This window comes from Cydia pomonella, chromosome 1, assembly GCF_033807575.1.
Source record: "Cydia pomonella isolate Wapato2018A chromosome 1, ilCydPomo1, whole genome shotgun sequence".
Taxonomy (NCBI): Eukaryota; Metazoa; Arthropoda; class Insecta; order Lepidoptera; family Tortricidae; genus Cydia; species Cydia pomonella.
The window spans coordinates 16,688,800-16,705,490 of NC_084703.1; the positions used below are offsets into that span (position 1 = coordinate 16,688,800).

General features: G+C 36.9%; 1 protein-coding gene across 5 annotated transcripts in view; it reads right to left on the reverse strand.

The window, feature by feature from the left end:
- The window catches only part of LOC133516884 (period circadian protein), a 51,280-nt gene that overhangs the window by 21,076 nt on the left and 13,513 nt on the right, over window positions 1-16,691 (reverse strand). For 2 of the 5 annotated variants that reach the window (XM_061849943.1, XM_061849912.1), the window contains exons 4-17: window positions 16,315-16,478; window positions 10,888-10,970; window positions 10,573-10,635; window positions 10,139-10,270; window positions 9,439-9,514; window positions 7,371-7,574; window positions 6,459-6,687; window positions 5,923-6,034; window positions 5,523-5,636; window positions 4,149-4,298; window positions 3,493-3,611; window positions 2,711-2,806; window positions 1,138-1,284; window positions 81-255 (exon numbers count right to left, since the gene is read on the reverse strand). In XM_061849943.1, coding sequence (XP_061705927.1) covers window positions 81-255; window positions 1,138-1,284; window positions 2,711-2,806; window positions 3,493-3,611; window positions 4,149-4,298; window positions 5,523-5,636; window positions 5,923-6,034; window positions 6,459-6,687; window positions 7,371-7,574; window positions 9,439-9,514; window positions 10,139-10,270; window positions 10,573-10,635; window positions 10,888-10,970; window positions 16,315-16,478 — 1,864 coding nt within the window. The remainder of the gene's footprint in view (window positions 1-80; window positions 256-1,137; window positions 1,285-2,710; window positions 2,807-3,492; window positions 3,612-4,148; window positions 4,299-5,522; window positions 5,637-5,922; window positions 6,035-6,458; window positions 6,688-7,370; window positions 7,575-9,438; window positions 9,515-10,138; window positions 10,271-10,572; window positions 10,636-10,887; window positions 10,971-16,314; window positions 16,479-16,691) is intronic. The other 3 variants (XM_061849935.1, XM_061849928.1, XM_061849919.1) reach the window with 3 other exon arrangements.

Consider the following 16,691-nt stretch of genomic DNA (forward strand, 5'->3'; position numbering starts at 1 on the left):
ACTTGCAATTCGAAGCACGAAATTGTCTTAGATTTTACGCATCTTACTCAATCAATGTACTTAACTGATATAATACAAACCTGTTCTATCGCGATGGAATTGACCGTGGTAGGCACGAAAGACGCGTTGCAACGGACGAGGTGATCCCTTTTCTTCTGTTTGCTCTCGTTGTTCAACTTTTCCCGCTCCTCTTTATTAGATGGTCGACTTTCGCGATGTTTCTTTACGAGTATCTTTTCCATTTCGGAATTGTGTCTGTGGGACCGATAAAGTCATTTAAAAGAGATTTCAGAACAATGAGCGCAGGTCGCATATTATTTATCTAATTCGTGAAAGGTATTATCGAAGAACGAAATACGTATGGACCCCATACGGAGTCAATAATGGAGTGTTCAACATACACTGTACAGCACAGATCTAGCTGATGGAGGATCTTAAGTCTTCAATCGTGTCATGCATCAATCTCGCAATGAAATACTTATTAGTAACGGACGTCCAAAATGTCAGACGATAAAAGCGCAACTTTTATAAGGCCACATGTTACAAGTTTACTGGTGTTAAACTTTATCAATGATGCGTTTGACAAACGCTCAACAAACGACGAAGGTGCTTTCAACCGGTGTTGACTAGTAACATGTAACTTTATAAAATGGCTCTCAAGTTGGTCGCGTCCATAGGTGCGGTAACCCCTTGCGACTAACAGATTACTCGCTCACTTATAATATATCGTAAGATCAGGCAGAACGTAATGTTCCGGTGTAATGTTTTCACGGTAGTCACATTAAACCAATAGGAATATAAGCATTGGTTTGTTAGGTTGCTTCAAATGCCCGAAGGGCAAACTGTCCAGAAATAGGAGCTAGCGGGGCGGGGCGGGGATCAGGCAGAACGTAATGATCCGGTGTAATGTTTTCACGGTAGTCACATTAAACCAATAGGAATATAAGCATTGGTTTGTTAGGTTGCTTCAAATGCCCGAAGGGCAAACTGTCCAGAAATAGGAGCTAGCGGGGCTCCGTCGACTTAGGGAACGAGACTAAGATTTTCACGTTTTACGATATGCCTAGGAATTTCACGATCCTAAATAGGTACCGTACGCTTACAGGAAGGCTTAGTATATAGGTAGGAGTTATTTACTTATTCAAGATGGATTCTGTAAGTCTTATGGGCAGGTACTCCTGCGGCAGCAACACGGGGCTCTCGTCGAAGGTAAGGCACGCCGACTCCACTGACGTCATTTCCACTGAATCGACGGAGTACTGGGCCATAGGCGACATACATTCTCTATAGGTAACACATTAAAGTATAAGACAAGATAACAACATAATCCCAGGTTTTTATACTGTTTTAGATTCATTTTTGTACCTAGGAAATTGAATGTAATTATGTACTACAGCTAGTTCTGTAGTTGAACCAGCGACAAAGCTAAACGCGAAATAGTACATTGTTGCCGAGGGATGGAAAGAAAGACATTTTCGGACGAGATACCTAGATGCCAGGCCGAGGCTTGCCGACACCTGGCAAAAGGTCCGAGTCAGAAAATGTCTGTTTCCACCGAGGTATACATAGTGCTTTTCTCAGAAATGTGAGGAAATACAATAAAATAGAATATATTATTATCAAAGTTGCAATGAAATGTTGACATGACTTACTTCAAATTAGTTCCGTAAATACTACGTACTACTACGTAAATGTAAAGGAATATCATACAGCCTAATACAAATAGGCCTGTAAAGCAACCTTCATTTGTTTTTTTAAACGTCAAATTGTGACACAACGTTTTGGCATTCAACAATTAAATAGTAGCAGATTAGTAATTTGTTTTTAGCTGTGTGAACCTACTAATAAAACAAATTGATATCATTTTTTTTATTTCATTGTAAGTTTAAGAAAAGCACTATACAAATCTCTGCGAGAAACGGGGTTGCCGACCTCGTATACCCATACGGCGTCGGTACGCTCGGCTCGGCCGTCTATATCTACTTGACCTGCAACCCTTCGTTTCCCGGCCTCTACAGTAAATGTATATCGAATATCGCATACGTTATGTATAGTCGTTCGATTTGAAACTGGCCCGGAGCGGCTAATCTTTTGTCTATTGTTTAGTAAAACGGCGCGTGCCAGTACCTGCAAAAAAAAGGGTCGTATAATTCTAATTGGCACGTGAGCGCCGGCTAGTCCAACGTAGTCAAAAAACCAGTGTAGGTGCGCTCCCCGATATTGCGCCTTCGTTCCGCATATCGAGGACACATTTTAGACTAGTTCGTTAGCGTTCGACTCGCCGGCACTCGATAACCACACAAGAAATCACAAATTATTTTTCCATTTGTTCATTTTGAATCTTATTTAATTACCATAGGAGTTGTAATTAAATAACCGGTTAAAGTTACCCGGCCCTTTTTTTGCAGGTAGTGGCACGCGCGGTTTTAGTTAACAATAGACAAAGGATAAGCCGTTGGGGGCCAGCTACAAAACTAACAACTATACACGTTCGTTTCGCAATGTTGCGCGCACCGCGCTCCCGGCACCGCGTGCAGCAACGCGCCAACCGCGGGGGCGCGGCGGCCACGGCCCTGCGTTGTCAATACTGGGATAAAAATTCGGCACTTTGCGTTTTCGATTTACGAACAAAATGCGACCATTTCCGAGCATGTTTGAGTAAATTCAATAAATAAGATAAAGCTGATCTCGCTAATGAAATTCGACTTACCGAATCAACATATTTTGTCCTTTAATTGGCACTAAAATCGTCTCTACAACGTTCGCGCCCTCTTCGTCGAAACTAACCTGATGGCTGTCAAAATACCTGCGAAATTACAATGCGGTTAGTCACTTGCAATATCCTTGTATGAAATAATCTGAATGCAAGCCTAATTCCATCTCTAAAGTGGCTCAATCTAGTGTTTAAGAAGAGCCCGAGGTCACCACATATAGTTAGGTGCAATTTCACTTGCATCACTAAGGATCAGCACTACCGAGTTACATCCTTTAACATTTATATTGAAACAGCTTACGGACAATAGAAGTCAATTTTTGTACATATATTTAACTTACAGGAGAACTGGTCGTAAACTTGGACGCAAGTAAAAGAAGCGCTTATTTTTTTTTTTATCTGTTTATTTTAATTCAATGTTAGAGGTACATCAGTCAGAACTCGGATACAATCTTTAAGTTTGCTTACTTAAGTTTGTTATATTAAATTAGTACGAAAGGCTGTGTATGGCGTGACCGAGAGTTTTCTCATACGCTCCATCTTGTAGTTATCTGTACCGGAATGCGAAAATAGCCAATTTATCATAGTAGAGCTCAGGCCAATTTTTGCGATTTTGCATATAAAACTTTTTTCCATAAGAGTTATAAACTCTAATTGAATTTTATCTCGTGATTGCGCATGCGTTGAGCTCATGCATTACACTGTACAAGTACTGTATACCACACCACATTGTTGGATGCTGGTCATGCATACGTACATACGTCAATGTGAGTTCTTACCGTTTTAAGTTGATGTTATAATTCAACTGGTTGTAACTTAAAGGAGTCCCTGTGCTGGATTTGCTGTCATTGTAGTCGTGATGTGGGGAAATCCCCCCTAACATAACAGAGTCCCGTTCCTAAAACAAAACAGTGAAACCGGTCCTGTTATACTACTCCCAAGAGCATTGAAATCCGGTCACTTACATATAGACATGCTATTTACACTGTGTAAGGGCAAGTAGATAGATACAACTGTAAATAAAGTACAAACCATAAAAGTTTTCTTTTCTCTACTGGGAGAAGTGTATGATGTGAGGTCATGGTGACAATGCCTCCCAACTCTGTTTACCTACTGTTGCACCTACCTACTCTATCCAGATACCACTGTCATCACAATCGTGACATTTCATTCAGAGAAATATGGGTCAAAAACAGACGGGAAACAGCGTCTTTTCTGTGAACATTACAAAAGTTAACGACTTGGATACATTTTTCAAGACTTTTATTATATAACATTAAAGAACTAGAAGGTTTAACATACCCATAAGTAAAGTAAGAAAATTAGGCCTGAAAGTCCGTTTATTTTATGGTGTCCACAGGAAAGACTAGTAAACATTAGCTCATAGTAAAAAAGTTTTTACCCATAAGCGACGAATAAGCAACTATGAACTTACAAAGTAGCTGTTATCATTCTCTTGTATTTCTAGCCGCAGTTCGTCCTCCACCTTTGGTTGGTCTTGAATCAAGCTTTCCATGAAAGATGCTAGGTCCTGGCAGCGCTTGGTCATTTGTTGCTTGACGAGCTCTGCCGGTCTCGTCGGGACCTGAAACAATTAATAAATACATATATATATATATATATACTTCTGTTCAGAATTTGGCTCGTCAGGTCTTACGGTTATATCTATATATTTATACAAATAGGGTACTTTTCTACTAGTACTTACTTACTTTCTTTTTTCGAACTGTCTAAACGATTAGCCACTATGGAATTTATATGAAAACTGCACAAGTAACGCAAAGTGACGTCACGGTCAAGTCACATACTTTTTTTAGTTCTATCGGTATTATAAGAAAAAAAAACGTTTATTCGCGTTTCATGTTATTTACAATATACTTCTGCCAAACCAGAGTGGTTTGTTGGCAGCCGAGACTCATGTAATAATTGTGTAATAAGCTAACTAGTTTATACGTAAACTTATATTATTTAATTAACTCCTTTACGTATGCGCAAAAAACTAAAAATAACTGCTCTCTACGTTTTTCTATTAAGTATCCGGTGCTTTATTTCGCCCATGGTGGGAAAACACAGGAGACATCGCTATTAATTGCTCTGGTAAGCAGGGTATGGGTAGATACTCCATAAAATTTAATCGGTGATCAGGAACCATTTTTTCTAATTACGTCATCGATGGCGATCACATGTAACTATGGAACTAACACCAACATCAATTAATTTTTTTTTGATCTTGGCTTACACTGCTTGGCCTCACCTGGGGCCAGTTACAGCTTGAGGTGTGAGTGGGGTCAGCCCTTCAGGCCACGACACTGACAAGTAGGAAAAGAGTAAATAAGAGAGAGTGACAGAAGTGAAAGATGATAGAAAGTAGAATAGAGGAGAGCCGAAATGTATGAAACAAGCAATTTTTTTGTGACCAAAATCACAAAAAAATTGCCTGTTTCATACATTTCGGCAGGTCCGATGTTGATATTTTCTATGAGAGTCAATATTTTTTCCGCAATTTCGGGGCAAGTCCTTTAAATGGTTCCTGATCACCGATTAAATTGAATCGTGTATAAACTGAAAATAAATGAAAAGTATACGTTTTAGTTATTTTTTCTATCGAGACAACTTTAACCTTTTTAAGGTTTTGGCTGGAGTCTGCCCTTGCAAACATAGGTAGTCTATAAGAGGTCTATAAGTTCCGCCTTATATTTACCGTGTGAATTTATTCATAGATTTACCCTTTATTACATTGCGTATCATCATCATTTAATATAAAATCTACAATTTTGCCTAAATAGCTTAAACTCCATCGGTTACTTACCTCGTTCAAAATCCTGACAATACTATCTCTAAGGCCCTTGATTTCGATATTATCTTCAGAAACCATACTGGGTATTGCTGGTGGCGCTTGAAAAACATCTGGATTGGCTGGACCCTGTAATAATTAGGTACATTCTGATCTAAAAGTATTCCTGTCACATAAGCGACAAATTACAGTAAGACAACAAACGGGGTACTTCGAACCTTCAAGTTTAAATACCTATTATAAGGGTCGATTATTTGAAATTATCGTGGAAGTTTGGCATGATTAGCCTCATATAGATTCATGCCTTGAGACTAACTGCTCCAGCAAATACCACCAAAATGTATTGTTTTACGACTTGCAATGTGTTCCATGCCATTAGAATATTTACATTCGTATAATATATACTTTATCATACCTCAATCACGTAATGTTTTCCTATAACAAACTCAAGTTTACGCGACCACGGATTTATAAAAGACGACCACTCCGTTTCAAGCTTAAGGTAGTGCCCATTCTGAGCCAGCATTCTGTAAAAGAAAAGGTAATAAAACATAGTCTTGACCAAAACTTTAAAATGACATTGACGACTAGTGAAATAATATGAAAATAATATAGCATAGGTATTATTAATCTTCAAACAACTCGTAGTATGTACTGTCATTGTCCCTATACACGTATAGGCAGAGCGACTACCGATGAGCCGTGGGTAAGTTTCCAAAATTGCGAAAGTCCCACATGGAATAAATTCCTTAACTTTGTAAATTTTTGTATGAAAGTTTCCTTCCAAGATCTAATAATTTTCCAACTTTTTGGAAGCTTCCCGAAACTTATACACCTGTAACAGTGACTTTACGTACCTTTAAAGGCATTCTTCTTACTTAGACATCGTGTTGAACGCAGACAGAAAGCTGAGCAAAAAAAAACAGGATGCTTTAGGTTTGTTTTGTATACCTGTAGGGCTTGGAGCGCGGCACCCTGCCTTGCTTGACGATGGTCTCGTACACATGCCGCACGTATGGCAGGTCCTCGGGATGGTAGAGCTTCAGTATGTCTCGCCCCGTCACGTCCTGCGGGAGGTAGCCCAGCAGCGGCACCGCCTCGTTGTCGATGTACTCCACGTTCCCGTTGGCCACGTGACGCATCACAAATGGTACCGCGTCTTCAATCGCCTCATTGGGACCTGGGAAGGATGAGGTTTTAAATAAAGAAATGGATACGCAATGTTAAAGGTGCCCCGAATAGTGATTTGGGCCGAATATTCGGCCCTTCTCTCGGCTGAAGACCCGAATATTCGTCATTACATTCGTACATTCTGAGTCACATTTATTATGAAAACTGTTATGTCAGAGTCAATAAAATCGATCCCATGATAAAAATAATATTAAATAGTAACCAACAAACTCTCAATAAACCATGGAGGATTTAACAATTTAAATCCTCCAAGCAAAAAACAGTCTTCGTATTTACTAATTTATAAGAAAACATTTTAAACATTAAACTTAGTGTTTTGCGGTTATTTCGGTAGGTGTAAGAGATATTCGGTATTGGGCCTAATACCGAATAGTTGCCGAATATTCGGGGCATCTTTATAAATTATCCCACATTCGTAAGCAATCACTTGAATTGTGAAGTGCCAATAAATAATTAATTTCGCTTGTCCCAATAACGCCCTATTTTCTGCAAAATGCTAGGAAGCTGATTCGTGATCTGACAATGTCAGAAGTTTAATGCCTAGACTGCCTGGACTTTAACTATCAACAGACAAAACTAGACATCTACGCACTTACAGAAGTATTAAAATAAGATAGGCACTCAAGTGAAATGACCCTCTACATAGGCGAATAATAATAAATTAGCACTTACTATTATACGCCGAGAACAACGGTGTAGCTTGTATGACCAAGTAAATGACGGATCCCTTTTCTTCGTAGACATTTTTGAATGACAGCTTCAACAGGAAGGGTATGAAGGTGACGCTTCGGTCCTTGACGTTGAACCCCATGGCCAGCGCCCTGTACCTTCTGATGCGACAGAACATGGTCGACACGGAGTTGCCTGGCGATTGAACTGAGTGAGGACAAGGGGATACATTTGAAGTAGATACCTCTCCCCTAAGCAAGTAACAACAATTACTACGTTATATCCATTTTGGCACAAGTAAGCAACGAACGAGTGCACGCAGAAACTCACAACACGTATGAAGCTTTCCGAGAAATTAAGAAATGTTTTATCCAAAACAATATTTTGATTCATGCTTTTATTACCGACTCTACGTTTTTTTCTTATACCGGGTGGGGTCTGTAACAGGAGCAATAAATTAAACTGTAGGCTATACTCCTCAAACTAACCAACATTTATCCAGCGACTTTTAAAGATAACTTGTATTTTGATTTTCGGTACACTTTAAAGTTTATTCTAAGATGCAATGTATTGCGAGTTTTGCTATGTTTAAAGCGTGACAAGCTTCGAGCAACACCGGCTTCCGACACGTCGGAAGGGAGGAGCCCAAGCGATATCTCGCCGTACAATTTGTTCTGCCATTTTTTGCGGGGGGAAACGTGCACACAGTCGCACTTCTCACTCACTACATACAAAATCCAATCTGTAATCACGACACAAATCTTGCACAACTCGATCTCTTTTTGTGTATGGGCAAGGCACAACATGTACCGCCATCGGTACAGTTGTACCTATGCTTCGGCAGAGGGGAAATAGTACGAATGCCGTCGGTCCCGGCGTTGCTCGAAGGTGACGAGGAACGTCAATTACACTGATGATTGCGTACATCGAAAAGAATATGTTTGTGTATGAAAAAGAGAATAACTTCATAATTTTATAAAAGTTTTTGATTAAACGTTTTATTTTTTGAGGAGTATAATCTACAGGAGACACCTTATACGAGTATATCGTTTCTTATGGTCCCAAACACAATGGTACTGAAGTTTTTTCGTAGGGGGTTTCCAATGTTTCTATTGTGGCCACCTTCCAACTGCACCGTCAGATCAGTTCCAAGTCTGTTATTGGGTTGTCACCGAATTAATGGAAGGACTCCAAATCTCAGCTGTGAACAGTGGAGCTTTGAAGTGCCCTTATAATATGTATGTTCCATCAAAACCACAGAGTCTTTCTAATAAAACGGCGCAGTTAGCTTCTCAATAAGTCAGATCCGTCATTCATAATTGATTTTAAATTAAGATTGTTTTACATAAAGTTTCTTTATTCGCATCCCTCGCATTTAAGCTACCACTACCATCGTTCGCTGCTCATTATTCCATTAGCTATTAAAGAGCATCTGTGACTGTCAATAAATCTGGCCATACATGATCTGGCATAGTACCTACGTACTCGAACGTTAGAGACGAATAACGCGAATGAAGGAGTAGGAAATTTACATTTTTTCATTAACAGCTGATTTTGTATTTAATCAATGGATTAACATAATACAAATAATAAAATAAAAATTACATAATATTACAAATTATTAGTCAATTAGTGAGTTATTGCAAAGTACTCATAATTTTTATATGACAATCTTCACTTGGTTCTTAGAATTCACGAGATGAGAACACACGTTTATGCGATTTAATGTGATTGTGTTTTTATTCCATAGTATTATTATATATTATAATTCATATATTAATGCAATAAATGAATTATGAATTATACCCGATCATATCAAATCACACACGGGATTCTATCTTAAACAATTTTTACCCAAGCACATTGATAATCGTCATATTGCAGTCGGCTTCATTCATTTTTGACAGGGACCTGAGACCAACTAACCAGATTACGAAGTTACAGTTTTTATTTCGTTTCTCATAACTGATATTTATAAAAGAAGAAAAAGCGAAGCAGGATAGTAAACTAAGCTAAAAAACAGAGTTAAGATAATTATCATAATATTTGTTGGTTAGTAACTAGGAATTACCTGCATTTTGCATACCATTAACTTCCTTCGGAACCGCCAGCCCGTCGGTGATTTGCGACGCGAAAGTATTGTGATCCTGCGCAAGACAACATCACCGTTAATGGTTAAGTACAAATGCCCAGGGACTTTTAACTCGAGAATGTAACACGTCAAACTACAAAATATTATAGTTCGGCCTAAATCAACAGTTGTCACAAAAGCCATGCAGTGCAAATTGTGTGCCCAATAGTAAAACAAATTAAAAACAGGCTAGTTAATTGGAATTAGCTGATACATAACTAATTAGTGTTGAGTCGGAAAGTCAATTTTAAAGAAGTGTCATTTTGTTAGGGTGGTATTGCACCTGTCCAATTTCTTTGTCGAATGTGCATTGCGTCTCCCTGTGTCATTAAGCAAAATGCGAGAAGCAAATTTACATTGGACATTGGATAAGATATTGGACATATGGATTACTACCCTTAGGGGAGCCTATATCAACAAGCATCACTATTCTACGCGTAGGTAGGTACGAGTATTATACAGCAACCATGTCATAGAACTCGAAGATATCGAACCTATAGTATAAAGCAGAGCCTGAAACTTGTGTACCAGCTTAGTGATAGAGAGGAATTCGCTAAGAAAGAAATTAATTTCTGCTGGAAAGTTTATATTCTCTGCGGGTCTAAATGATTGAATAAAGCAAGTGTGAGTAAACACTCACCAAAGGGTGGACGAAGTCTATAAAGGATCTCCCTATCCACATGTCCTTGGGAAAGCCGAGCGACGCCGTCAGCGTTGACGACATGTATAGTACCACGCCATCGTGCATCGATATGACGCATGAAAACCCCTCCTGTACAAAAAAAACCTCGTAAGTTTACTTCATATAACTTCATTTCTAATTTTAGGCACCTTCTAAGGCATCTTATAGTATGCAACACGCTTCTGACGTCCAGCGCGGCATTGACTACAAATGTATGCGTATGCTTAAAGATCTCTAGCAGGCCAAGAGGCGTTAAAATAAGTAATATTGCAATTTTCAAGCAATAAACATTTATTTTAGGTTGCACAAACATAAAGCAAAAAGAAATCTGGGTTACCCACAACCACCAACCTAATTACCCACTGTTAAATTTGTAATAGGTTGATACTCACAGAATAAACAGGTTTACTCGTGAGAATGTGCATGGAGGGCTGGGGCGTGGAGCAAATGTCTGGCTGAAAAGTCAAATCACGTAAGTCTAGCAATATAAATAATCATTATTTACCGTTGGTCATTCAAAATTGTATACACAGTCCAACATAACATTTGTTCTGTTCTTGCTCTCCTGCTTTACCCAACCCAACATTTCATTTTAAATAAAAAGAAATCAGAAAAATGTCGCGCTATATATAATATTAGAATGTAAACGCTTCAAAGAGACTAGTAAGTAGACCGGTACCTGAACATACAATAAAAGAGAGTCTCACGTTTTCAGTAGCATCTTCCTTGGTTGACTCCGAGCTCCTCTGAACTCCCTTTTGTGCCTGCTCAATCGCTGGCGGCGGCGAAACTATGTAACAAAAAAAGACAACCGGAAAGATAGCAGGAATAGATTTATGAAAAAGAATATTATAAGAATCTGAAAAAAAAATACCTGCAAGTAACTATACACTCCATTAAAGAACTCTACGAAGCTAAATTGTTGTACAAGTTACAGCAAAAGGTGAACATAAAAGAAGATACGTACCACCCCTCTCCGACTTACGGATACATACCTTCGATACGCTGTGTCTAATACTGTCTAAGTTGGGATCGAGTGAGAGAGTAATGAACCGTGTATATGCGTATATGAAGTGATCAAAGATTGGATCGGGTAGTGCAATTGATTTCACCTGAAGAGGTATGAGTATGGAGATTTATTCATTAGCACAATACTCACTGATTGATTACTAATATTTATGGGTTGTGGTTTTATAGAAAATATTCTTACTAATATTAATTCGATAATATCAGAAGCTAGCTAACTACAAATGTAAAACTATACAAATCAGATATAGCTCTAATTCAATGTTTCGAATAGTTAGTAAAAATATAGAAGGCAATAAATTATATAACTGCGGGTATACTATACGACATGTGTGTTTATCGTCATTTAAAAAAAAGGAAAGGCCAAACCATCCAAGTGCCTGTAAATTATAGAATACTTTAAACTGCTATGACCTGCCAATTACAAAAACAAAAACAATGCTTTTGCCAAATGTCCTAGGCATAATAATAATGAATACCCGTAAAATTGCACTACCAATTCCCATCATTGAAATAAGACGCAATATAAGGGCTAAGGAACGAAAGAATGCATCTTTCGTGACGCCACGTCCTATAGCTGTTCCTGTAATGATTAATAGTTTTAGATAATTTACGTACCCATTAACCATAGTCGTATCAGTAAATAAGTTAAATATAATTACTCAACAAGTTTGCAACTGCTTACCAAATATTATGAATATATTCGTAGCCTACGCGCATACTTGCTTATCCACCAGAAATCTGTTAAGTTGCTTAACAAATAATGTTCCGTCCGTCAATTAGGTTTAGTTAAAGATAATTTGAGATGGACGTGGATTGTCAAAGAAAACTTTGTAGCCACAGGTAATTTACTGACATCTTTCGACGCATAATTAAAACTTTTAGAACGCCATTTGACTTTGATCCTTATTATTTCAATGTGTTAAATTTGTTAAATATCAAAAAGTGGCGCCATCTAATAGATCAAAGGCCAAAAATATGGCAGCATCGTTTCGAGCGATGGCACCTCAGCCTGCAGCCGATGCCTGGTAAGATGGCGCCACTTTTTAATCCCACACCACACACCACATATCAATGAAAGAATAAAGATCAAATTCAAATGGCGTTCTAAATGTTTTAATCATGTATCGAAAGATGGCAGTAAATTTACGTAAGTTTTTTTGACAATCCACCTTTATTTCAAATTCTCTTTGGTATAATATGTAAATCATTGGTTATACTAGTGGAAACAATATAATCTCATGTAGGTCAAAACATGTAGGTCAATAAAGTTTCTCACAGTGTCGTTCCTTGCACAATTACAAATCTCTAGTGGAAAACCAACTAATATAATCCACTGCGGATCCAGCACAACTCACCGCGCAACGCGTGCTAGCCTTGCTAGGAGGCAAATATCTACCTACTTTGTTCTCTCAAATAGATACTGTACAAAAGATATGGCTTGAAAAGTGACGAGTGAATTGACGAGTTACAATACATGGCAGCCAGTGGTACTTGTCCTGTTCCTGTAATAAAATCCGAACTCCCAATAGTCTAATCAGAACACCTAAATCAGAATAGTAGTTTATGTGACTGCTACTTAATGAAAGGCTTTAAACACACAATGTGAGTTTAAGAAACAAACGAAGTGAGATTTTTAAAAGGACTACACGAGTGTTTTATGCCTAATTATGTAGAGTTACATACACTATTTTGTCGACACACATATTATAAACTTTCTATGACATATTCACTAACCCAAATTACAGCCAACATTGGGGCATCGTTGCACTTTTGGCGGAACTCACAGATATGTGGCGGCGTCGCGGAAATATCTTTAACGCTCGTTCTAAACGAAACTTTTGCTATAGTTACTTTAAAAACAAAACAAGCTTTGATAGATAAAACTAATTAAACTGTGGGTCAAATGGCGGTAAATGAAAACTTTTATCACGCATGTTACGCATTCGTAGTTTTTTTAATTCAGAGACAAACTAAAGTCGGGGGCCTATTTCCATATCGTTCGATACAAACTAACATGCGAGATTTGTCAAAATTGTATGCAATTTACATTTCATGTCGAACAAAAAGGCATCTCGACTGATATGAGAATACAGGTCGAATCGAATTGCTTTTTTTCAGAGATGTTCGAAATTTGAATGTCATAACTAAATCCATTTTTATGTAGTAATGAAGCAATGGGGAAGGCGGCTGCCAAACTTTGCTACTAGGTGGCGCCACTAGAGTTTGTGACATGACATTAGTTTGGCCCCACCTTTTTTCTTTGAATAAATAAATTATCATAATGGAAATGTGAGCTACCACAATCAAATAAGTTTTGTATTAATTTAATGAGATATTTATGTACCGGTCTAAATAGTTTCTAATATTAGACATGATCAGAGGTGGGAGCTTTGAATCTGCATTGATATCTCTGTAAGAATTTACATCACACGCGAATTCTGTTGGTGCCTCATATCAACATTTAATGCTGGGTTCAATTGAAAATTATTATTTTTCGTAAAATATTAACTTGTTGATTTTTCCTTCATTTTCTAAGCATAGTATTTTCGAGTGAAAACAGTACATAGCCAAATATACTTAACCTTTCTATGAGGTTTTTTTTTCCTTTTACGGATGTCTTGCGTTCCCGTAAAAGTGCTTTTAACTGTGTGTTACAGTTAGATGTCCATATTTTTCATGAGGATCAATTTTATTGCGTTAAACAGACGATTATTACGTACATTAAAATATCCTACATGCTCCTGTCAAAACAAAACTTTTTATTTGAATGGCTTCGAAACTTCATCCGACAGTTTCTCGGCCTCAGATACAAAGTTTGATACTTATACAGAGAGTGTAATTATGAAGTTTTATTAAACATTGGTTTATTAAATACAAACATTTTCCATAAGTTATAAATTTCATAAGAGTTGTCTAAAACTCTAGTGGCGCCATCTAATACAATAAGCTTTCAGCCGCCTTCCCCATTACATTTCCACAGATAAGAGATTTGTTGTAACAAAACAGTTTATCTTACTGTTGCCCATTATTTACGGATTTTTAAGGCATCATAGAAGGTTTATGGTATGTGGGTAGATAAAGTAAATTATTTTGTAAGTTCTAAGGTAAAAATACAATGAATTTGGTAATTTATTATTATAATTATGATGTGCGAGACTTAGTAATAGTAAAAAGTCATACCTTCACGTAAAATATTAAAGTTGCTCGTTTTAGTGACTCATAAAATATTCGCAATTTTTTTAAAGATGTATAAGTAATAATTGGTCTCACATTGTTTTTTATATTTCAATAATCTGAAGACATTGCATAATAGAAAATGTGATATTGATATTTTTGCTAGGATCATGAAAAATATCAGCATCTGGTTTCACAATATCATTGACACGACATGATTTTAGACTGGTCATTAGACTCATTAGATATGCAGCAATTGCGTAATTAGCCTCAAGCATGAAGTTTAAATTTGAAACAAATAATTTTTATTCGGATAATTGTAACCGTTATAGCATTTTGCAAATGCATGTCCGTCATTAAATTATCATTTAATTGATTAAATTAATAAATAAACAGTATAAAAATTGAGCGCGAAATGCTAATGAGCGAAACGCAATGCCATTCATTGGTCGAAACGTCACGTGACGCCACTCGTCAAACATATTGTTTTGTTCTGCGTCACACTGATTTTGACAAAAAACCTAGTATATAAATGTATTTCGCGATTTAGCAATACAAAATTAGTTTCAATACACTTAATATTTAAATTTGTACGTACTTTAGCCACATACTACTTTGTAGTTGTAACACGAAATTACGGATGTTTTTGCATTACTGTAGGTTTGTAGATGCTTGAATTATCGTAGATGTCTATCATCAGCAAAACTACAGTTAACTTATTCTTAATCATTTACAATTCCGAAACAATACATCCAAGTATTTTTCTCTCCTCCCAATCTTCGTTTCACACAGTTTTTTTTTTTGTAGCTTTTTTTTCATTTTAGCCAAAGACCCGCCAACAGTGCCAACTTCTGGGCTAATCAGCCAATAAAATTGAGATGTAAAAAAATCTTTTAAATAAAAACATTGATTATTATACTGAGACACACCCAACTTGTTAGCAGAAAAAAGCAAGAAATTCGAAGGGTATTATACCCGGGTAAGCATGGCCAAACTGCCCTTAGCAAAAAAAAAATCCTTTTATTGGATTATTAACCTATATATATGTAGTGCTTTCACCATAAATTAAGCCTGAAATGCTTCAAGTTTAAAAAAAATCTCCGTCTTGGTTTTGTCCCTTACATGCGCTCGCGTATCGCACATCTAGTTGATCCTACCATATATGGTTTAAATATAGAATATGCATGCGGTGCCATATTGTGTAAAAATTCGTAAGTAAGTTAAATGAAAAACTTTACATTAAATTTTACATTGAAATCTAGAAACTTAATTATTGAGTGCTATTGTACATTGTAAGCTGCACTTTTAATTTGTTAGTATACTTTGGCGAAAGATAATGCCTATAAAATGGTTTTAAGGTTCATCCATGGTATTTAAAAATAATAAAACGAATAAGTGTCGAGTAGCTGAAATACACGAACAACATTAGTAACAAACGTCAATTGTGTCCAACGAGTGACGTCATCGGCTCTGTAGAATTGGCTCCAAAAATTATGAACGTTTCAACCGCTCAAAATTTATTCAATTCTTAAATATTTTTGTAATAAAATAATGTGAAGTATTTTAAAAGAATTTTTATTTTTTCCGGTGTTTAACCGACATAAATAATGATTTTTAAAAATCATGCATGAGGCCAATTATGAACCAATACAACTGCTATAAATGAATACCTAAGTTATTTTGCCGTTTTACGATATGGATATTGGATACCAATCAATGTTGCGAATTAGGAACTTATATTAAACGAATAGTGACTTACATAAACGACAAATAATAGTAATTATTTATAAGGATAAACACGTAGGTACTTAATTTAAAAAATAACCGAGAATCGATCGAAATCGAGATCCATCACAACCACCTTTGTCCTTGCCAGATCTAGACAAGGGCAGACTTAAACAGACTTGTCTTCGAATACAAATGTCACTCACCATCTTCAAGTTCTTCCTCGACCTCTGTGACGGGGGCTGGGTTAGGAAGTCTGAATTCCACATCAGCTGGGATTTTAACAAGTTCTGTTTGGCCCTGCTGCTTCTTTTTCTTTCCTTCTTTATCTTTTGTCCTTTTTTCTGGTTGTTGGCTATTTAATGTTTTGCTGCAAAGTAAACGCTTTATTACACTATGCCTATTACATCGCAACCAGCCTACCGTAAGCGTAACCATGTTTGTGAACTTTAATTTGTTGTAAGTTTTTACAAAAAAAAAAACAAAAGTAATCATTTTTAGAAGCAATTTTCATATTTTTAGCTTTTATGCATAAATTGTTACAATTTTTTACAGTGCGTATTCGACCTATGTTCGTGAATTT